At 40.3% G+C, this 24,806-nt stretch overlaps 1 protein-coding gene across 1 annotated transcript; it reads right to left on the reverse strand.

Moving 5' to 3' along the window:
- Positions 1-4,581: 4,581 nt before the first annotated feature.
- tbx2b (T-box transcription factor 2b) lies at positions 4,582-12,164 on the reverse strand. Its single transcript, XM_077566530.1, has 7 exons — positions 11,312-12,164; positions 10,201-10,468; positions 9,546-9,692; positions 8,448-8,524; positions 8,204-8,361; positions 6,589-7,172; positions 4,582-5,788 (listed from the first exon to the last, which is right to left on the reverse strand). The coding sequence occupies exons 1-7, from the start codon at positions 11,665-11,667 to the stop codon at positions 5,345-5,347; spliced, it is 2,034 nt and encodes a 677-aa protein (XP_077422656.1). The 5' UTR covers positions 11,668-12,164; the 3' UTR covers positions 4,582-5,344.
- Between the last annotated feature and the right edge of the window lie 12,642 nt (positions 12,165-24,806).

A 24,806-nucleotide genomic window follows, 5' to 3' on the forward strand; every position in this document is an offset into this window, starting at 1 on the left:
TTTTTTCCCTAAAGTAAAAGAAGATTAGGTTAGCCCATAAATTTGTGTTAAGTAGCATATTATAACGGCTACAGTAGGTCCTAAAAAATAAAGCACTTGTGAAAAATTAATATACTGGTTAATAATAGCCCTTTGAGTAACTCATAGATGTGCTAAAACGGGTGTTTTAATTGGTTTACTTAGTTTAACCGCTGTCCATTCACCATATAAAAGGGGTTGGGGGTAGTTTTTTTTTTTTTTTTTTAAATAATAATAATTCTCCTTTATAAAATGCTGAGGTATCGGATCGGGACTCGGAATATATATATATATATATATATATATATATATATATATATATATATATATATATATATATATATATATCCGTGTGGAGAGGAGTCAGTTGAGGTGGCTCGGGCATCTGGTTCAGACGCCTCCCTGGAGAGGTGTTCTGAGCAGGTCCCACCGGCGGGAGAACCTGGGGATAACTCAGGACATGTCTATGTCTCTCGGCTGGCCTGGGAACGCCTTGGGATCCCGACGGAGGAGCTGGTTGAAGTGGCTGGGGACAGGGAAGTCTGGGCTTCCCTCCTAAAGCTGCTGCCCCCGCGACCCGACCCCGGATAAGAGGGTAAATGCAAACTCAGGTGACTGATGAAAATAAAATTAAACTGCTATACTATGACTCTCAGTATTATTTTTGTTCAGTATTATGTTTAATGCCTGTTTAAAGGGTCCCCTTTAAGCAGGCATTATATGGATAACCCTTAATATGGTATTTTCGGCATTCGGCCAAAATAAAATTGGAGCCGAAAAAATATTGCCGAAATAGGATGTTGTGGTAACGCAAGCAAAAAACCTGCCGCAAGCGTATGTATGAATTAAATGCCGGTGTGAGCGTTCCGCCTCAATGTTAATTCATGAGCAGTAGCCAAAAGCTAGCGTCTTGAGGCTAACCCGGTCGATGCTATCTCAAATCAGCGGCAAGGAATAATGGCAATGGCACAAAGTGTTAGCGGAAAGCAGTATTGTGATCTCCGTATGGTGTGTGCGCCAGCGAGGGAAAAGGATGCGGAAGACCACACAGGGCAAGTGTGTGCGTGTAGCAGCTACGCGTTAGCTTACAGTGATCAAACTTCTTATTCTGCAACTGAAGTGTCGTAGCAAATTGTTTGCAGCTGAAATGCGAATAAAGCCCCCGTTGAATAAGCAACACGGCGCCCATTTCCTTTACATGATAAATGAATTAATTTCACATGACCGAGAAATCAATTGAGGTTGACGAGTGACGACACTCGAAAAAGTTCACAAAAGTAAAGCTTCATCTCCAGATTATTACATACAACAATGTGCAGAAAAGCACTGTGTCTGTGTGCTAACGACAACTTTATTTATCATAGAATAACAAACGCAATGACAATGACATGTGACACTGCACTGTGTGCTTACTGTGTGCTTGTGGTTATTCTCATTCATCCACCTCATTTATTTCTCAATCATTACTGTAGTAATATGTGTTGAAAATGTGTACAATTCATGTAGGTGCAAAAGTAAGTGAACCCTGAGCTGCATTGCTTAAAACAAGCTGTCAAGTAGGATCAGGTAAGACAAATTGATAGCTAAACTAACCACTGAAATGGGCCAATTAATTGAGAGGTTTAGCAAAGAAATTGTGCATCACTGACTGAAACAGACACACATTGAGAGACATAACCACATCACTTTAGTCTTGCCCAGGTAAACCCATACATGTCAGTCATGCTGAGAGGAAGATAAATCTCAGAGGAAGTGAGTAGTGAAGCACATCTGTCTGGGGAAAGCTATAAAGTCATCTAAAAAAAGAAAAGAAAAGAGCTTCATCATTCCACTGTAAAGCAGATCATCGGCAACTAGAGAACACTAAAAATTATTACAATCCATCCTAGAAGTGGATGATCTTCTAAAATATCAGCAAGACCCACAAGACAAAATGATAATTCAGGTGAAAGCCTACTTGTGCATCACATTGAGGGATTTGCAGACCTCTTTTGCTGCATCTGGGACCCCGTGCATGCTTCAACAATCAGAAGAAAAGTCAATCAACAAGGCTTTCATGGAAGGCTTGCTAGGTAGAAGCCCCTGCTCACAAAAAACATTAAAGCTGCACATCTCAGCTTTGCCAGAGAGTACCTGGACAAACCTCAAGCTTTTTGGAAGTTCTTTCTGTGGACAGATGAGTCCAAAATTGAACTGTTGGGTCACAACTAAAACAGTCATGTTTGGTGAAAAGTCAACACTGCATACCAGCAAAAGTACCTTCTCCATACAGGGAAGCAGGGTGGTGGACTGGCTTTTCATCCTCAGGACCTGGACAACTCCATATAGTGCAGGGAATCATGAATTCAAATTAATATTGTGAAATCCTGGATCATAACCTGTCATTCTTTGTGAAGTTACAGCCTGGTAGAAGATGGATCATACAACATGACAATAATCCAAAGCATTCCAGCAATACAACCAAGAACAACAAAATTCATGTTCTGGATGTGCCCAGTCAAAATCCTGACTTAAATTATTTCAAAATACTATGGCGGGACCGGAAGCGGGCAGTTTATGCTAGACGCCCATCCAACCTCTCTCAATTGGCTGCAGGGAGGAAGAGTGGCAAAAATTCCCCTAAAGTAGATGTGAAACACTGATAAGTCACTAAAGAAAGTGTTTGGATGAAGTGATTGCAAAAGGAGATGCAATGTCTGATTAAGTGAGAGGTTCACATACTTTTGCACTCATGAAATCTGAGCTTTTTCTTAAATCAACAACTTTTGCTCAATAATGAATGACAATATTATCGTTCTTTTTGTTCAAGTCCATTATTTTCAATGTCAGCATTGTAGATTGCGGTATGACTAAACATTTAATAAGGTTATTTTAATATTTTACACAAAAATCTAGCCATGCCTGCAGGGTTCACAAACTTTTGAGCAACACTGTATATATATATATATATATATATATATATATATATATATATATATATATATATATATATATATATATATATATATATATATACATACATACATACATACAATGATTTTGAATGGGAAAAGTATGTCTTCCTCTGCTGACTCCCACCAAGACACGGGAAGTGGGCGGTGTACATATTGCAAAGGAAATAGAGGTATTGTATTAGTTATTTTATTGATTTTTCACCCAAAAATTATAACATTTGAAAACACAAGCTTGTTTCCTAATAAAAAAAATACATAAAGACAGTTTTTGAGTAAAAAATGGGCCATTCTGATCAAGTAGTCCCTTTAATGTAGGAGATTGCAATGTACATATTCTGCAAATAAGAAGACAGAATAAAAGATATGGCCATCCGCCTCATGTGTACAAAGTAGCAATATTACAATATAATATTACAACTCTTTTAGCTGTTTTTGTCAGCCTCATGCAGTGTAATTAAATGTTTGACTCATTTTGGCCGCATTAAACCCTGCTGTCACCAGCTGTTAGTTGACTCTATTGATCAACCACTCACTGATTGATCTCGACAAATACTTTTCCCACCCATGCTTTTCTATTCATTGAACATAATGTGGCAGCCATTGAGCCATAATTGAATGCGAGTTTTGTAATTACCGCCGCAAAAAAGAAAAGAAAATGAAGAAGGGGAGGAGGATAGAGGAGGAGGTTGTCTCATTAATTGCTGTGGCTGGCAGGCAGGCGACAGGCGCCAGGTCATGGACAAAGGGCTGTCTGCAGCTCCTTTAGCTCCCACTGTTTAACCCTTAAAACACATTTTCCACTTTGTCCAGCTCCTTGAACCAACACCAAAAATTTACTTCAGGTGACAAGACAAACAAACTTTTTAAGACCTTTTAAGAAGGGTTGTTCCAGGTGACAAACATCACAAGCTACGTATAATCTCTCGTCTGCCTGACTGCACATCAAATAAAGTATTAGAAAATATTAGAAATTGCAAGAAAGAACATGAACTTCAACACCGACAGAGGAGCAGACCAAAATAAGCATGAATACTACTTTCTGATTGAAGTTTTCTTCAATGTGTGAGCAGCGTTCAAATTATTGACATTGCATACAGATACTCTGTATCATGAGTACAAGGGACTCGTGATACAGAGTTGCAGCTGCAGCGGCTGCCATGTAGGTGTAGGGAAAGGAAAAGAGACCCCCAAACTGAGGCATGGGGATACCCTGAAATACAACAGGGTAAAATTGATATTTAGAATTCAACCAAACAAATTGATGTTATGTAAACTAATTGACTTAACGAGTGCTGCATCCAAGCTCAGTGTTTAAACTACTTCTACCCATTCATATATCCAATCTCTGAGCCGCTTATCCTCACTCATAATATAAAAAAGACATTGAGAGGTTAACGGCTCTCTCTACCTACAAGTGGTTCAAATAAATATAGCAACGGTGACATTCTGTATTACTCTATTAAACAAAGAAACAGTCAACAGTCAACTTTTTACTCGCATATGGGCAACAGGGGGCGCCCCTGTCCCACGGTTGTTCATGTGCAAGCTAGTTGAGCATCTCTCCTATATATTCTTGCCAAGAAATTTAAACATTATGATAACAATGACACAAGTTTTCAACACATTTTTATTGACAACCAGGATGAGTAAGAACATTTAGTGCTTAAATATATCCATTAACACACCTTTAAATGAGGAATTATTTTGATCATCAATGGCCTGACTGGAGTGAAGTAACCTGAGGTGTTTTCAATCACATGGCGCTTTCTCTCTATTCCTCAGAAATATCGCTGGATATACTGTAGACCAAATATGGCACACATGTCCCTTAATCATAAACACATTTTTAAATTGCTGAACAGGCTTCATATTGGGGTGAGGTTAGATAGCAAAGTGTTATATTCAAAATATATACACGCTATTACACAGACTTAAATAAATTAAAATCAAATGCATATTATTGGATCTTAGTTATTTACAGATTCATATTTATTTAAGTTTACATTACATAAATAGACCAGAACCTCTTGAATACAAATTCCCCTTGAATGCGATTAAAACACCATGGCCTCAAAAATTGCATACAGTCAAGGTTGGTGGTTTTGTTGTTGTTGTTTTTTGTTTTATATGAGGCCACTTTACCAAATCCAACACCCCAAAATAACACGTTATATTCAAGAATTTGGAGCTGCCCGTTAGGAAATTTCAGTCTGGGGATGCAAATCGGTAGCTTTTCATTTTCATATCAGGGGTTTCTGGTTTGGCTTCTTACGGATGTTGAATTGTTCCAAAAGCAATTATCAGTCAAACCACCATCCTAGTTTTTTGCAGTATGTTACTGCAAGCCAAGACATCCCAAACTGAGTCCTGTATCACTTGGGAGAACTTTCTGCTGGGGATTGCTCCTTATGGCCCTCCAGGCCACTCACAAGTCTTTGAATATTCTGTAGGTCATTCAGAGAGTCTTTTGTTTTAGGGGACGTGTCCCTCCCGCAGGAACCCCCATTCTTGTTGTGTCTGTGCTGATCTAGTGCAGGGCTGCTCTCCCTACTGCATGGTTTGGATGATGATTCCAAGCCTAGGTTGAGGCTACATTGCAGGTTGGTTGTGAGCAGGCTAGAGCTCTGAGACAAAGACATCGGGAGCTGGTAGGGATTAAAGCGGAACCGAGGTCGAGATGTGGCAAGAAGAGGGTTTCTGGAGAGTGGGCTGGAGGTGCTGGATGCTGGGAGGGCTGAGGCTGCCGCAGCTGCAGCGGCGGCCATGTAGGTGTAGGGATAGGGGAAGAGACCCCCAAACTGAGGCATGGGGATACCCTGAAATACAACAGGGTAAAATAGATATTTAGATTGCAACCAAATATTTTAGTCAATAGGACATGTCATTACAGGAATGTGTGTTTTTTTCATTATTTTTGAATAATGATTTAATTCTAAATCAATTTATAATTTACATATATGAAATTATTATACATTTTTATTTATATTTATAATGTATATATAATTTATTTTTAATTATTAAATAAATGTAATAATTTGAACACGTTTGTTGAAAGTAAGGAACACTTTTGTTATTATTATTAATATTACCATTATGATTACTATCATTAGATTTAACACCAATCTGATCAGATGGGTGATATATATATATATATATATATATACACACTTTAAAGTCAGAATTCTTAGATTAAAGTTAGAATTCTCACTTTAAAGTCAGAATGCTGAGATTAAAATCAAAATTCTCACTTTTAAGTCAGAATTTTGAGAATAAAGTGAGAATTCTGACTTTAAAGTCAGAATGCTGAGAATAAAGTCAAAATCCTGCCAACCTTTTTTTCCTCTTTACTGGACTTAATCCTCTTCTGTATTGCTCTGATTTATATTCACAATATTAATTTGATGACTGTACCTGTACTAATTTCCAAATTATATTTAACTATTCTTATAATATTGTCATTATTTATTATTTAAAAAGTAGATTTTTTAGAACTATCCCCTATTAATGGCAGGTTATTGCTACGAGTAAGAGTGAAGCACCTTCTAGTTATAGCCTCAGAGCAGATATCAAACCTAATGGTGCAAGTGTCATTTAGGAAGTGAATGGTCTACCTTACCTGAGAAGCAAGCATATGCTGAGACAAATGGAACGGGAAGGCATTGGTGGTTGCTCCTGTTCCTTGGGAAGAGAGGTTGCTGTTTTCCAAACTACTTGCTCCAGATACGGAGGCCAGTAAATGCCCCATTCCCATAGCAGAAAGGGCTCCAGGGCTCATGGCAAACTGCCCGGGGTGAAAGAAAAGTGGCGATCCGGTGTTTAGAGGGTTAAAAAACTGTTGGCTGTGTAGGCCAGACAGTGCCAGGCTTTGTAAATGACCTGGGTTGAAGTGTGAAGGGCTTTCAGTCTGGACCATAAGTGGGGAGAAGGTGTCCTTAATAGAACTGATGCTCCCAGCCTCTGAGTCCTTCATCAATATATCGGCGGTGTCCTTCCGATGCCTGTTCTCGGCTTTGTCTTTGTCCTGGCTCTGGACATTGAATGTGGGCTCATCCTTCTTGTCCGTATCAGGCCTTTCTCTCATCTGCTCCTCACACCGAGAGTTATAGGGGGACACTGGTTCAGTCCCCAGACTGTTGGAGCTTGTGCAGCGCTCACCATAATTTTCAAGCTCCTGCTCACTGTCGGTGCATGTTTTCTCATCTAAAACAACAAGAAGGCAAACTGTTATATGCACAGTAAATTTCCAAACACACTAAGCATAATGATAACAGCAACATGTTTGTATACTCTAAAAACAGTTGGGTCAAAAGGTCAAAAATGGACCGATCCTCTACTTGGGTCATTTTGACCCAACTTTGAGTCAGGAAATGGGTCTTTCAGCGTAAAACAACTCATAAATATTGGTCAGATCCTTTACTTGGGGCAAAAAAATGGGTCATTTTGTATAAAACAACCCCGAAAGTTGGGTCATATTGAGCCATAAAGTGGATCAGTCCATTTTTGATCCATAGTTGAGTTACTTTTTACCCAACTGTTTTTAGAGTGTAGAAATCTTCTAATTCATACATTCTTAGAAAGGTTTCAATTGGATTTATTAACATCAACAAAGTAGCTAAATGCTGACGGTATAAGGTAAGTCAGTAAGTAGCCTACTTTCTGAAGAATGACACGCTCTTCTTGAAAAGTGAACAGGTGGAACTAATTGGTTCATTGTGTGGTTCATTCATGAGGTCATGCCACATTTTGTTAACTGATAGGATGCAGAACTGAGAAACATGTTTAAGATATATTATTGATAAATGTTTTTATTTATTTATATGTTGTTATGGAGCATTTCCATTATTTTGGTATATAGGCTATTTTAGGCAAATTATGGCTTAGTTATCACACGGTTTTGTGTTAAATTTATGAATCTTTTATAAAACTTGAAATTGAGTTATGAATACATTTATTTATAAATAAAATGCATGTGTACATGGTTTTATTTACATTGTTAACGTAGCCTATATTATTTTCACCAAAGAATATATCAGCAACATGCACCCTTAAAATTTAGATCGCAATTTAAATAATATAAATGTATATTTAAATATAATTTAAATGTAATTTAACTTGATGCCAATAGTGTCTCACACACACACACACACACACACACACACGTAGAGGAAGAATAACCACTATTGCTACTTCAAGATGTAAAACAAAAATAATAAGAAAAATAAGCAACGAACCTTGACCAATTCTGTTGAACCGCGGGGGGCTTGCACTCACTCCCAGTGGGGAATGAACCACGTCTTGAGCGGTCGGAGTTTCAATCGAAGCATCTGAGTCCGCACCATCCCTGCCGTGGTCCTCAAACATTCGCAGCGATGGCATAGTTAGTTGTTTCCTGCCAACGACAAATATAATAATAATAATAATAAGAAGAAGAAGAAGAACAAGAAGAAGAACAAGAAGAACAAGAAGAAGAATAACCTTTTCTCCCGTCTTCCGTTCCCAGTGTCTCGAAATCCTTTGGCAAATGGATTGTTGTCAATCTTAAGTTGCGTTATCTGTCAGTAACAAGAAAAGCGACGATTTAAAATAAATACATTAATTAATTTTAAAAAGACTATCTCGCACAGACACTTAAGATCATTCTGCATATCACGATACATGTCTGAGCAATTCATTTCGATTAAAATAGGGACCCTATAACATCTTTGACAGGCCGGGGCTCGGATTTGCATTTTTAATGAAATACTTTATTCTCATATGGCCTTTGAGCATTCGCCCGCAAAACAACGGCTCTCGTGTTGAGCCTACAAAAGAGCAAGGAAAAACACGCACACACAGCTGCAATGCTACAGATGACTGTGATATAAATAATTCATTTTGTTGCTTGGATTACGAATGTCGTAAGGTATTACATACATTCAAATTCCGGTGTAGGCCATTGACAATCAATTGGTGACCTACTTTGCTCCAAGGTGGTTCTCGCGCAGAACATTGACGGCGTTTGCCGTTTCATTTCAGCAGGGAGGAATTTTCAATCTGTTGTTGTTAACTGGTGGTCAGTCTTTAAAAATGGCCATTTAGATCATGCCTTCTTGATATAAATTAAAGACCCTCTCATATTGGCCTACCAATTGCACCAGAGACACATCCAATGAGCGTTTGTGAAGTGAAAAGACACATAGTAAACAAAAACATAAATCCCATTTTAATCTGTGACTGAATTTTCAATCGTATTTGACTTTGAAATTGTTTATTTCTGAGGAGCGGTGCTTTGCTCTAATAATAATATTTTTTTTCTATATTTTTGTGTTTGTTTATTGAACATATAAACCAGCAACATAAAAACTGAAATAAAAATAAATAAAAAGATTTAAGAGAAAAGTTGTGTTTTTTTCATACATAGTCATCAATTAAGGAGTTTACATGTTCAAAAAATGATACATATGATTACCCAACAATATCTACCCGCCTATTTTATATTTCAGACCATCCACATCAGTGTAACAAAATTAAGATTAGTTCATCATGATATATCAAATTATAACAGCAAACATACACATTTGCACAGTGACTCACTTTGTCGTTCTGATATGCTGTCACAGCCACAAACTCAGTCTCCGGAAAGACGTATGTCCTAAATGTGCTGTAAGGGAGCTTCAATATGTCGTTGGCCCGCACTATGTGGAATCTGGGCTGGTACTTGTGCATTGAATTTAGGATGGTCTGCGGCAATTAAAAGAAGAAAATTAAACAACAATAAAAGACACAAACACAGGGTTTTATATATATATATATATATATATATATATATATATATATATATATATATATATATATATATATATATATATATATATATATATATATATATATATATATATATATATATATATATATATATATATATATATATATTTGTGTGTGTGTGTGTATTAATAGCAGGGAATTACAATAGCTGATTGAACAAGTTATTTGAAAGCGTTTCCAAAGACGCAGAGCAAGAGGTGCTGACGCCCGCACGCAGTCAACGTCAAGTGAATTAAAAATAAGCAAATCAAAACATTTGATATACATTATAAATTTTCTGGAAACATTAAGGACTTTTTTTTTCATTCACACTCTTTCCGTGTCATAAAAACGAGTTTACACTAAAAACAACCCATGCAGCAATTAAGTATGAGCACATAGTAAGAAAAAAATATATAATTAAAAAAAGATTGGTTGTACTCACAAATCCGTGCTTATCTGATATGTTATTGGTGAGTTTGAGTTTATGGAAAGCAACAGGCTTGGCCATCCACTGCTCGCCAGTGGCTGGACTGTCCGGATGGATGTACATTCTCTTGGGCATCTCTGGGTCGGCCTTGCCCGCGACCATCCAGCGGGAGTTGTGGAACTTGTAGCGGCAGTCATCCGCTGCCACGATGTCCATTAGCAAAATGTATTTGGCTTTTTTATCAAGCCCATTTATTCGTACTTTGAACGGTGGAAACATCCTCCTATAATAAAAGACACTCGCTTCAGATGCGGCAAACACTCATTTAAAAGTCTTTAAAAAAAGATGACTCAGATTTTAATTGATGTTTTACGCAATTGGTGAAAGTCGCGTGTTGGTGTTCTGTTATGCCTTTGCCTGTCCCTGCGAGCTGATTTTACACTTAATTAGTTACCACATCATCGCGTTTTTTTCAAGCTTATTTAATGCGGCAATAGTCGTTATTTCCAAGTGAGTTTATATCCTGCTGTTGTTTAATTAAGGACAAGGAAAAGTTCGGGCCAAGTTTTATTTTAATATTAACTACATTTAACAGCCATAATTCAAATGTAATAACTAATTTCCTTGGACTCTCTCCGTGTACACACACGCGCGCACGCATTCACACACACACACACACACACACACACACACACACACACACACACACACACACACACACACACACACACTTATTTACTTGAAAAAGTATAGTTAAGGTTAATGCACTCATAAATTCTTTGTAAATTTTACAAGGAGTTTAATTACAATTTCTTTTGGGAAAAAAATGTAACACTTTTTTCAAGTAAATATCAATCCCCATTTTTTGAGTATATATATATATATATATATATATACACTCAAAAAATGGGTATATATATATATATATATATATATATATATATGCACACGTGCGTGTGTATTGACCAATGGCATTAATTGACGGATAATATGAAAAATAATAATTACAACGTTTAAGTGGGCTATTGTGAAATAATCCTCAAACAAAAACATTGCTGCAAATCGATTGTCTTTGTTTCTTAATACAGTAAAAATATCAGTAGTGCTTTTCGTCTGTAATTATTACCTTCCGGACTTGGTAATCACCATTTCGGTGCCGAGTTTATGAAACTGGTCCCAAAGATCCTTGGCTTCCAAAGTCACTTTGGGATCATCGTCCACTTCCTCTTCGGGCTCCAAGCTTTTAATGCTGCGGAGTTGAGCAGTCTGGTGGTGGCTAATCGCCGGGTGGAGTCTGGTTTCCGCCCCAGCTAAACTGTGTTCCGAGATGGACTTGGTGAGCGCCCCAGGGGGAAGGCTGAGCGCCGGAAAGAAAGAGGGCTGAGCGGCCGCTAAGAAAGCGGACATGGGGAAGTCGGTCGGTCGGTGCGCGTGGAAAGGGTGATAAGCCATCGCAGTCCCTGTAAAACCTGGCTCTCTCATCGGTGCATCAAGAAAATTCGAATTAAAAAAATGTTATTCAAATAAATTTTGCGTTGTCAGTTACAATGGTCTCGTCGGACACTGCATGTTACTTAAGCAGTCCGGAGTTTCCTTTTAGTCTTTCTCTCGTCCTTTAGTCCGATCCGCGTAGCATAGCTATATCCCAGATGCGCAGATTCCCTTTAAAAAAAAAAGGGGGAAAAAGTGAACCGTTCCTTTGCTTCAGTCATCCCACACTGACGGGAGGTAGTGTCCCGGTTCACTGCGGGCTGTGACTATATCTCACATATCCTTCCTCATGCCTCAACCCCCACTCTAATGAACCGAGCCCCCTTGATTGCTGATTTTACGCTTTCTGGGCCAATTGTGGGCCTCTATAGGCGTGGCTATGACAGATCTGGTCGGACTCTATAGAAGGAGGTGTCACAAGCATTAGTAGTGAGAAAACATGTCAACAGAATACAATTCCAACCAATGACAGGAAAGATCAGGAAATCCCACCCCCACCTAAGCGGGTCAGTAGCCTATTCGTTGGCCAGTTGAGGCATCACCTCACTCGACTTGTTCATTATCATCAGCTGAGCAAGCGGCCTTTCAATGTTGAACAATGACTGTTACAAAAGTTACTAATGGATGCACTGGCGATTAGTTGAAGGCGCAACCCGCCTTTCGCGCAAATTGAGCCTGCATGGGCTCCTGCTCACCCACGAGTCGCCTCATTTTTAGAGTAAGGAAAAGCAGGCCTATAGAAAATGGATGGATGGATATATATACTGTGCATGTTCACGTCTGCTATTTACTTACTCGACGTCTAGGCTGTTAAGCCATATTTATTTATTTATCTCTCTATTTGATTGTTTATTTGTTTATTTATTTATTTGTTTGTTTGTTTTTGCCTGTGTCCAGGTTCACCCGTGCACGGGACATTGCGTGATCGTGATCGAAAGACGGAGAGGTAGCAGCTGTAGCGGGGAAGCAGCAGTAGCAGCAGCGGCGGCTTTAATAGTAGCAACTTGCAACAGCTTAATATTGAGACTGGAAACATCTGGAAACAAGAGATGGAAAAAATATCTTTACTTGAGTAAAAGTGTATTAAACAACTATGATAAAAGTAAAAGTACTCACTCAAATAATTGCTTAAGTAAAAGTAAAACGACGAGTAGAAGTTAAATGTATTTTTACTGAATGTATCTTCCTAAGTAAATTTGAAAGATATTAGCTAATGGAGTAAAAATGGGTATACATCGGCCAATTGACTCTGACTTGCTCTCAAATTCAAATTATCCTCTGTTGTGGTCTGCACATAATGTAATCACATGTCGTATAGCCAATCTCAAAATGAGATGTACGGGACCGTGTCAAACGCTTCATATTATTGGCTTATCCAGGATACATTTTCTTCCAGATCAAGTATTTTGATCGTTTTCATGCATTTAAAAACATAACGACCTTGTTTTAAAAATGTATAAAGCAAAAAGTACATATGTTAAAATATAATGGATAAAAGTAAAAAGTAGTCTAAAAAATAAATAGACCTACTCAGGAAAGTACAAAATATAGCCTACTGAAAAAAAATATATACTATAAAAGTATTTTTACTTCGTTACTTCCCATCTGTACTGGAAACCCATCGATGGGTCAAATGCGGAGAACATATTTGGCCCCACTTTGTGGGTGTGACAATGAGCACACTTTACTTTAACTCTAAAATGCTCTTCAAAGTATATCGCTGTTAGTGCTACAGAGGCGCCAGTCAGCTCGCGGTTCGAACAATTGCTTGTCTCTTTCTCTTCATAATTTAGCCTGCGGGTCCTGCGTGTGTGCCGCCGCAGCTGCATCTGAGGCTCCTTTCTCCCCCCCTCGGACATCACTTAGTTTTGAAACATTTGCTAATTATTTAAATGACACGGCTACTGTTGCATTCATTGGATATCATGAAGTACTGTTCGCCTGACAAGCCACAAGTACGTTACAATCCTTGTGGATTGTTTGTAAATAAAATACTGCATGATACTACAATCCAGGCAAATTGTGAGACTGTTTACGACTCACAAACGTCTTTTTTTGCACTGCTTCCGTCGTGCCAAACATTAATACAGTACATGCAGACCACAAGTATATGCCTGTATTTTTTAAACTCAGTAATAATTCTGAGGTGGACAAAGACTATGGTATGGTGTGATGTGGGTATTCTTTAAATGACCAAACTCCACATGATTATCATCCTGACTAATGTGCCTATAGGCTATAGGACATGTTGGAAAATTGACAAGGGATTAAAGAGGTGTGCCCCATAAAATGCAACGTAATGTGAATTTATAAACCATCACACAGCCAGGAGGACCAAATTCTCCATCACTCTCACTCACTTCCGAGTTATTGTCATTTGTCACCAGCAGGTTTTATTTTTATTTATTGGCAGCCCAACATATAAATAAGGCATAATACATGTTAGATACAAAAAATGGGATGGGAATATGTTTCTATAGACTATCTTAATCAACATTTTGAAGTAAGCTAAATATAAATATGCCTATGTGAGCTACACTCAAATTTACAATTTCCTAACATAAAGACATTTCATGTTCCATCAATAATCAAGGATCGTCTTTTTCCTGCCATTGACATTAAAAAAAAGAAAAATATCTCCATCTTCTCCTTCAATCTTCTGCTATATTTAGCGGCTAGACTGTATTGGCGCCAGACCATTTAAGACCTGTCAGTGTCCCTCATATTCCCCTTGTCACCCAACAACCAGCGGCCCTCACCTCCTCCTTTTCGTCCTTTTCTCCTGCTGCTACGCGCAGTTCATCTTCTCCATTCTTCACATCTCTTCTTTCACCCCCCCCCCCCCCCCCACACACACACGAATGCACACAAGTGTGCGTTTGACTCAGTCATGACCACACGCTACCAGCTGCAACCCCGCTTTAAATGGCCTCGTTGGCAGGCCACCATACGGGGGCGCTGCAATGAGACAGTTCGAGGAAGCGGGACTATCCTGTCCCTTGAAAGGGACGGGACAGGATAGTCACGTCCCTTTCAATTTGCCTAAATCAGCAACACAATAACGAATTTAGCAAACCAAACATTTCTTTCAAGCAGAGGCAATTCGAGGGTCAGAGGTTTAGGGGTGCTATAAAGACGTTTGGGGGTGCTTGGGTAGTACAAATAGCAGGGGGTCTGGAGTTGTGATAGGTGAATGGTCATGGTTTGGGGGCACCTCCCGCTCCAAAAATTGCATGGGTAGTTAGTGAGTTAACCGAATCTAATAAAAGTAATACAAAGGAGAAAAGGATTTAAGAAATAAAAATACCCCAACCCTAATTTCTTGGGAAGGGTACTCTTTTTTATACTAACCTCCTCAACATACACATTGACAGTATGCATGTTTCTGGAGTGAACCAGCTCCCCACAGTTTACAGTGTGAATTAACAAAAATTGACCTTGACTTGTTTTTTAAATTTTCTTTTAAATGAAACGCACAACATAATATAAAATATATTAACATACATTAACTTAATACAGATTAAAGAATGTTTGTTTTTTAACCATATATTGCGTGTCTGTACTGTTATTAAAAAAAACATACATAACATACATATCAAAAAAGAAATACGCTTAAATCTTCAAAATAATAATGCATGTACAAGTCAGTGTATGGGTGAATTGCAGACATACAAAATATTAACAAAACAAATTGACTTTAGCACACTTTGTCTCTACCTTTTTACATCTTTAATACAAATACTCCAAAATAATGTGTTGGTGTTGAGTGGTAGAAGGTAAAAGAAAACTTTCACATATCCTGGTGTAAGTAAGGAACACTTAACTTCAGACAAATAGCAATTCACAATCACACCTAGGAACAATTTGCGCTAGATTATTATGTATGTTTTAGGAATGTGGTAGGAGACCGGAGCACCCAGAGAAAACCCACAGTCTTGGGGAGAACATGAAAACTTCACCCAGGAAGGCCGAAGCCCGGACTCGATCTCACACCCTCAGCACTGGGAGGCGGACGTGCTAACCAGTCATCCTCCGTGCCGCCCTTGTTGTAAAATAAATCCTCGTTCTGCAGCCGAGTGCATAATGAATGTTAGCTGTAATGTTGCCTGTTTATCGGAGAAAGGCAATGTGAAGTCGACTGCCCTCGCGCTAAAATATTACTCACCAATTTGCTGAATTCTTGTCCTTGCTCCAGTGACAATACAGGGTGCGCTTTTTGCTTCTTCTCCTATAGAGATACCCGACAATCCGACAATCGTTACAGTATTTACATGTAATCCACATATATACATGCCAAAACATAGTTGCTGTAAAAATGTACAGTATTTGACAGCTAATTATACAGCAAATTACTGTACTTTGTTCTTACCCATAATGGACTTTGTTTCACCCATAATGCATTGCGGTATACAGTTAAATACTGTAAAAAAACAAAAAAGATAATGGTGTATTTTTTACTGTAGTTTTTACAGAAATTAGTGCAATTTATAAGATAGTAAATGCTCAAATGGAATGCCCTGCACTTTCTCCAGATCTGAATCCTATTGAAAACCTGTTGGATCAGCTGAGTCGCCATGGTAGGCTCAAAACTCTGCACCCCAGAACCTCAATGACCTGAGGGCTGCCTTTCAAGAAGAGTGGGATGCCATACCTCAGCAGACAATGAGTCGAGCAGGACGAGACGTCGTTGTCAAGCTGTAATTGTTGCTCAAGCGCACATGACGCGTTATTGAGATGTTGAAAATGTTTCTATTGTGGTCTACCCAGCATTGTTGTTAACTTTTATTTAAATTATTTGCTTGAAATGAGGAAATCACTAGTACATCCTTCTACTTAAATGTTCTACTTTCATGATATGATATCACTGTAGTGTGAACTTTTGACATTTTCCCAAAATTTGACCAAAAAAACAAATCTCCCTTATTATTTGTGAGTAGTGTACACAGGCAGTCCTCAACTTACGCACACAATGGGTTCCGAGAGGTTGTTTGTAAATTGAATCACATTACACTTTGTTTCAAAATTTAATTTGATCTAATTTTTTTAACTAAAATAATAAAATATGTAAAAAAAAAAAAAAAACTAATTAAATGATATACCTTATATATACATTCTATACAGTACATAAAAAAACATTAAGTTACATCACCATCTTCCATTATCTAAACCACTTTTCCTCACAGAACATTACATTTTTACACAGTACAATGCAATAAAAACAAAATTAACATGCTTAATTGTATATAGATGGTGGAGGAGGTATTGAGTTGAGTTCATGTGAAGCTGAAGTGGAATGCATTACGTATTGTGTGTAATGGTCTCAGTAAACAATTTTTTTCTGACTGTCCCTGAAGCACATGAATTGTGATTGGTGCGTATGACGAGTCAAGATGGTGACCGCCAAGTCCGATTGTCAATCAACAGGGTCGTTATCAGGGTTATGCAGAGCTTGCTGATGAGCTGATCATATATCAGCTGTGTTGGAAAGAGGGAAACATCCAAAACCTGCAGGACTCTGGCCCTCGAGGACCGAGTGTGCCCACCTCTGCTCTAAAATATACTCACAGTGTGGCGCCAATAACGAGTGCATTAAGAGTGTGTGCACCGTGGATCCTGTGCCATTCATCGCCGGACAGAGAGGTAGTTGAAATGCGCAAATGGCGCTGTTTGGCAGAGAGGAACATTATAGTACAATACTGTACCATAATGAATGATGTGGCGCACACTTAACTCTTTGACTGCCAGACGTTTTCAGAAACGGGATGCTGTGGGTGCCAGCTGATTTAAGCATTTTGACTGATCTTTCAAGGTCCACAGAAAATTTTGTGTTTGGACTATGGAAACACACATACTACCAAATGAAAGGTTGAACTCTAATCTTTCATCAGAAAAAAAGTTTGTTTCTACCTTATTCCGTTTTTCAGTAATCAACAATAGAAAATGGTTAGTTTCACCCAAATGCTTTGTTTTGAAACAAAATACGGAGAAATCAAGCTTTTTGTGAAATGATGTTATTTCAAGCACTCTAGTGAATTTGACACCTTTTTTTCCCATGAATGATGCCACAAACACCTAAACAGTGCTTTACTTCTGTAAAACACTACCACCAACAATGAAAAAGTGTTTTTTGATAGCAAAATACGTTTATTTACATTCAACACTGTAACAATTTGACACAACAATTTGGCAAACTATTTACAAATGTGTGCAACTGTGGTACTATTTACAATTATGTGGATGTTTCAACTACAGTTGTTTTTTTTTGTGGAACACTCCCCTGCGTGCAAGGAGACGCAGTAGGCTTTGCACAACAGATTAGTGTGCAGACGCTACACTTTGTTGCCGGCCTTTTTTTCCGGGGAATAGCAAGTATATACTGCAGTGTGTGTTTGGCCATGTTGCCATCAATTCTACTATCAGGATCATGATACGGTGACGTTACGGTCGTGTTACGTCTGGCTTCCTCATGTCCTTCAGTTCCTATACCGGGTGGTAGATGTTCTGATCCATCTTATCCACTCCATTCATGGTGGCATCGTAGTCCAGAACCAGTGTCTTCTCCATGATCAGACTGTACCCACTCCTCCGATGAATATGCATTGGACACGGGGTACTTTTCATCGTCCGATTGAACGTCCGCCTGTGCAGAAGTGCTCGGTTGTGCTCCGCGTTTTCCGGCGTTAGCATCGCTAGCCGGTGAGGCTTTATGACGTGGTCATAGCCGCCGCATCAACGCTTCCAACTTCGGCGTCAACCTCGGAGTCACCATCATCATCATCGTCATCATCAATGTGCTCTTTAGCATTGGTCGATGCTTTTCGTCTTTGAAAAAAATGCTCAAGCGTGAGCTGCTTGCAACCGGTCGCCATTTTCGCTTCCTCAACCATTCTCCCCTCAACACTCTAGCTCCGCCTCACGTCTTCTACTGACGCCTACCCAATCTTGTCCAAAGAGAGTCATCGCTGCCATCTAGTGCCCAAAAATAGTCATTATACTAACTAGATCTGCTTGATACTTTAAGCACAGCTGGCCAAGGCTTTCCTCCACCCGTTTCTACCCCCCCCACCCCCCCCCCCAAAAAAAAAAAACATAGTGAACGTCTTTGGCAGCCATCCGTAGGATTTTACTAAACATTATTTAACGTTTTTGGCAGTCAAAGAGTTAAATATGAACTTTTCAATACTTTTATGGACATCAGTCAGCCTTTGTTCATATCTGCGAATGTCCGTTACTTGTATGTTCATAACTAGAGGACTAACTGTATATAAAAAAACAATTGCACCAATCATTTGTATTTTATGGACATTATATGAATCAAACATGTGAATTAAATGTATGACTTCCATACCGGATCGGTCAAGGCCCGGGTTAACATTGGTGCTGTTGACTTACAGGGTGCTGGTGGAAACTGTTGGTCGAAGAAGGAGAGTAGAAAGGTGTGTTCATAGAAAGAAAGAGAAGAGGAACACCAAGAGTCTAGGACTGAGAGTAGGGACTTTGAATGTTGGAACTATGACAGGAAAAGGTAGAGGGCTGGTTGACATGATGCAGAGGAGGAATGTGGACATACTGTGTGTTCAAGAGACCAGGTGGAAAGGGAGCAAAGCTAGAAATTTAGGAGCAGGGTTCAAGTTATTCTATCATGTTGTAGATAGCAAGAGAAATGGAGTAGGGATAATCGTGAAGGAGGTGTTTGTTTGGAGCATCCTGGAGGTAAAAATAGTGTAAGATAGAGTGATGAGCCTGAAGCTAGGAATCAAAGGTGTAATGATCAATGTTAGTGGGTATGCGCCACAGGTAGGATGTGAACTAGAGGAGAAGGAGAACCTATGGTTGGACCTTGATGAAATGATGCAGAGCATCCCTAGAAATTAGTTGTTTTTGGTGCAGACTTCAATGGACATGTTGGTGCAGGAAACAGAGGTGATGAGGAGGTGATGGGCAAGTTTGGTATCCAGGAGAGGAACACAGAAGGACAGATGGTAGTTGACTTTGCAAAAAGAATGGAAATGGTTGTCGTGAATACTTTCTTCCAGAAAAGGCACGAACATAGGGTGACCTACAAGAGTGGAGGCAGGAGTACACAGGTAGACTATATCTTATGTAGACGGTATAATCTAAAGGAGATCAGCAACTTCAAAGTAGTGGTAGGTGAGAGTGTAGCCAGACAGCATAGGATGGTATTGTGTAGGATGACTCTGGTTGTGAGGAAGACAAAGACTAAATGGTGGAAGCTGAAAAAGGAAGAGTGTTGTATGATTTTCAGGAAGAAGTTGAAACAGGCTCTGGGTGGTCAGGAGATAGGGATAGGATAGGGATGGAAGTGTGTTGACAGATGACAGTAGTGTGATGGGAAGATGGAATGAGTACTCTGAAGAGTTGATGAATGAGGAAAATGAGAGAGAATGAAGAATAGAAGAGATGACTGTTGTGGACCAGGAAGTAGCAAAGATTAGTAAGGATGAAGTGAGAAGGGCATTGAAGACGATAAAGAGTGGAAAGGCACTTACGATACGATACGATACGATACGATACGATACGATACGATATACTTTTATTTTCCCCGTGGGGAACTTTTTCCTGGACTCCGTCCAGCTGCAGTTTACAGTCTAGAGAAAACAACAGAATAGAAAGAGATAAAATTAAAATTAAATAAATAAGAAGTGCAGCAATAAGTAGAAGACTTCCCAGAAGTCTTCACAGAAGTATACATGTGTAAAGAAGTACATTGCATATACACACACACATATACACACTCCTATATATATATATATATATATATATATATATATATATATATATATATATATATATATATATATATATACACACACATGAGTATGTACACAACATTGCACCATATATCTTATTGCACTGAGTTAATGTCGGTTGTTAAGCAGTTTGATGGATGTCGGCAGGAATGAGTTTTTGTAGCGGTTCAGCCTGGTTCTGGGGGCCTTGAATCTCCTGCCGGAAGGCAGTAGCTGGACCTCATGATGCAGAATGTGAGTCGGGTCAATAACAATTTTTTGTGCCAGTCCGGTGACGGACCGCTCATAAAGCATCTGTAGGGAAGCATGATTCCTGACCCCCATGATCTTCATGGCAGTCCGCACCAGACCGGCAATCTGTGACCTTGACTGCACAGTCAGGTTGCCGTACCAGGCCGCAATGCCGTATCTGATACTTTCCAATGCAGCCCGGTAGAACAACAGCATGATCCTCTGCTCCACTCCATAGACCCTCAGTCTGCGTAGGAAATAGAGATGCTGTTGGAGTTTGGAACAGAGACTTCCAACATGTACCCTCCAGCTGAGTGTGTTGTCGATGTGGACCCCCAGATACCTGTATGAACCCACCTGGCTGATGTGGTTGTTTTTAATGACGACTGGCCTGTGGTCACCAACAGTTTTTGGATCAAATATCACCTCCTCTGTCTTCCCCACATTGAGCACAATCTAGTCACACCACTGGACACATTTCTCTATTTCTGAGAAATAGTCCAGTGGGCTACCGCCGGCCTGCAGCAAGCTGACGATAGCTGTGTCATCAGAGAACTTAATGATAAAGTTCTCTGGGTGTGATGTCACACAATCATTTGTGTACAACGTGAAGAGGACCGGGGAGCTGACGCAGCCCTGCGGGGCGCCTGTGCTTATCAATCTGGGTTCCGAGAGGGAGCTGTTGACCCTGACTTGCTGTGTGCGCTGTCAGGCAGGAGTGATACCACCTCGAGATGTACGGGTTCATATTCATCTCCTTCAGTTTACCCAAAAGCAGGTGCGGCTGCATTGTGTTGAACGCTGAGCTAAAGTCAATGAACAACACACGTGCATAAGCTTTAAGGCCGTCTAGATGTTTACTGACCAGATGTGTGATGCTGTTGATAGCATCGTCAGTGCCGCGACCCCGCTTGTAGGCAAACTGAAGGGAGTCTAAGTGTGCATCCACTTCCCCCCTGAGCCGAGTCACCATCAGCCTCTCGAAACACTTCATAACAATGGAAGTTAAAGCCACAGGCCTGAAGTCATTATTGACCACAGGACATTGTTTTTTAGGAACCGGGGTGATTACTGATTTTTTCCAGAGACTGGGAATGGAGTGTGAGTCCACAGATCTCTGGAAGATGGGCTGCCATGCCGCTGTGAGCTCCTCTGCACAGGATTTTAGCAGAAGGGCAGATATCCCATCCGGTCCTGAGGCATTTTTTGTGCAGACAGACCTAAAAGCAGATTGGACATCATGGGGATGAATCACCAGCCTTGAGTCCTGCTCATTCACTGAAATGGACTTCAGGACCTCCCCACATTAAGAGGAAAAGTCCTGGGTTTCGAATCTTAAATAAAAGTCATTCAGCTCCCTTGCCTTCTGAAGGACATTTAGGGTGCTGAGACCTTTTTGAGCAGGAGTCAAGTTGGTGATCCTCCTCATGGTGTCCCACATTTTCTTGGAGTTGTTAGCAGCAAAGTGTTGTTCTATAGTCTCTTTGTGCTTCCTTTTTGCTTTTTTAAGCACGTGCTTGAGTTCTTTTTGAACCAGTTTGAGCTGGGCTCTGTCCTGGTTCTTAAATGCCCTTTTTTTGCGGTTAATACAGTCTTTAACCTCTTTAGTAATATACGGTTTGTTGTTGGGGTAAACAGTTATTTCCTTTGTTGTTATGATGTTGTCCACACAGAATTGAATATAGTCAGTTACAGTCACAGCAGCAGTATCCACATCCAGCCCATGAAAGGTATTCCACTCCGTGCATAGGAAACATCCTTTAAGGGTCTCAATGCTGTCATGAGACCAGATTTTAACAGTCTTTCTCTGTGGTTTGCTGCGTTTGAGAGCTGTTTTGTAGGTTGGGATGAGGTGAATTGTGTTGTGGTCTGAGTTGGAGGGGGGGGGCTCTACTCACATATGCGTTCTTCACGTTTCCAAAGCATTTGTCCAGGACTCTGTCTCCCCTTGTTCCACATTTTACATACTGATGAAAACCCGGGAGAGACAGCTCCAATAATGCAGTGGTTGAGGTCTCCTAAGATGAAAACCGGGGCATCCGGGCACCGTCGCAGTTGTTGTTGAACGCAGTCGGAGAGGAAGGCGGCGGCGCTGGTGGCGTTTCCGCTGGGCGGAACGTACACGGCGCAGAGGAAAATGTTTCCAAACTCCCTCGGCAGGTAACCCGGCCTCAGACTCAAGCAGAGAAGCTCCACGTCGGGGGTGCAGGTGGTCTGCCGCACCGCGTAATTCCGACACCAGTTGTCGTTAATGTAAATACAGACGCCCCCACCTCTGCTTTTTCCCGACGCCTCAGTCCTGTCGGCGCGAATGAGTGAGAATCCCTCGATCTCACACAAAGAGTCTGGGATGTCGCTGTGGAGCCACGTCTTCGTGAACACCATGGCGCAGGTGTCCCGGTGCTCGCGGCAGGCTGAGGTGAGGCTCCTCAGCTCATCCAGCTTGCTCTTTAAGAACGGCAGCGCTGGTCTGTAGCCTCTCCTCCGGAGCTTTTGGCGTGCTCCACCTCGCTGTCCTCTCTTCCGGCGGCGTTTCCCCGGGTCTGCTCGCCGAATCTCCTCCGGCAGGTCGGGGGGTGGTGTGTCGCCTGTTGAACGAAGGGCCCAGAGCGCGTCTCTGATGTAGGACAACAAAGCCATGTTGTTCCTTTGTTCTTTTATTTACACACGCCATGATTAGATTAGGCTCCGTTCGGAGCCCCGACGTGTGCTGTAACTCGCGGACAGATTGAGCAAGTGGCTCATAATTTAAAAAAGTTAAAAAACTAAAAAAGAACTGCAGCTTTCCACGGAGCCCGTGTCGCAGACGTGCTGCGCCAACGTGAACGGAAGCGGTGGTCCTGATTGGTCCTGATGATATATCTGTGGAGGTAAAGAAGTGTCTAGGAGAGGTAGCAGTAGAATTTCTGACTGGATTGTTCAACATAATCTTAGATAATAGAAGATGCCTGAGGAATGGAGAAGTGTGCTGGTACCCATTTTTAAGAACAAGGGAGACGTACAGAGTTGCAGAGTTGTGTGGCAACTATAGAGGAATAAAGCTGATGAGCCACACAATTAAGATATTGGAAAGAGTAATTGAATCTAGACTGAGAGCAGAGGTGAACATTTGTGAGCAGCAGTATGGTTTCATGCCAAAAAAAGAAAGAAAGAGTACCACAGATGCAGTATTTGCTTTGATGATGTTGATAGAGAAGTACAGAGAAGGTCAGAAGGAGCTGCATTGTGTCTTTGTAGATCTGGAGAAAGCTTATGGCAGGGTGGCCAGAGAAGAACTGAGGGTTTGTATGAGGACGTCTGGAGTGGCAGAGACATATGTTCAAGTGGTGCAGGACATGTTCAAAGTGGAAGTGGGACTACATTAGGGATCAGCTCTGAGCCCCTTCTTGTTCGCTATGGTAATGGACAGGATGACAGACGAGGTTAGACAGGAATCTCCATGGACTATGACGTTTGCTGATGACATTGTGATCTGTAGTGGCCAGACTGAGATGGTTTGGACATGTCCAGAGGAGAGATAGTGAGTATATTGGCAGAAGGATGCTGAGTTTTCAAATGCCAGGCAGGAGGTCTAGAGGAAGACCAAAGAGGAGGTTTATGGATGTAGTTAAAGAGGACATGAAGGTTGTTAGCAGAAGCAGCTCATTTTTAGTGGATTTGGCCCAGAATGTGAAAAATGGGCATTAAGATGGACATTAAAAAATTCATAGGTCCCTTGCTGTACATTTTAGGATATGGCCGTAATGGACTTTTTTGTATTTCTCGGCGTGATACAAGTATCTGACAATTTTTGTAGCCCTTGGGGGGCGTGTAATTTTTGTTTAAAATCTCAAAATTGTGGCCAGTGTGCAAAATGTTGTGATTTTTCAAATTTGTATCGGCATTAAAAAATCTGGTTCATTTGCATAATAATAATAATAGTAACAATAATAATAATAATCATCATCATCATCATTACAAAAACAATAGGGACCTTGCAGCGGTCGCTGCTCGGGCCCTAACTAGCTATAAAGGGCACTCACAGCCCAGGTCACATTAGAGTACTTTCACATTGGGGTATTGGAACATTCAAATGTGATTTTTTTTTGGGCATAAGAAACCTTTACATATGTTTTTTTGTTTTGTGCC

This window comes from Vanacampus margaritifer, chromosome 5 (genome assembly GCF_051991255.1).
Source record: "Vanacampus margaritifer isolate UIUO_Vmar chromosome 5, RoL_Vmar_1.0, whole genome shotgun sequence".
NCBI classification, from domain to species: Eukaryota; Metazoa; Chordata; class Actinopteri; order Syngnathiformes; family Syngnathidae; genus Vanacampus; species Vanacampus margaritifer.

Coding starts and splice junctions, on each gene's coding strand:
- tbx2b (XM_077566530.1), bottom strand. CDS start 11,667: ATGAGAGAGCCAGGTTTTACAGGGACTGCGATGGCTTATCACCCTTTC. Junction 8,525..9,545: donor CAGCATATCAGAACGACAAA/GTGAGTCACTGT, acceptor TGTTACTGACAG/ATAACGCAACTTAAGATTGA. Junction 5,789..6,588: donor AGCATATGCTTGCTTCTCAG/GTAAGGTAGACC, acceptor GTTGTATTTCAG/GGTATCCCCATGCCTCAGTT.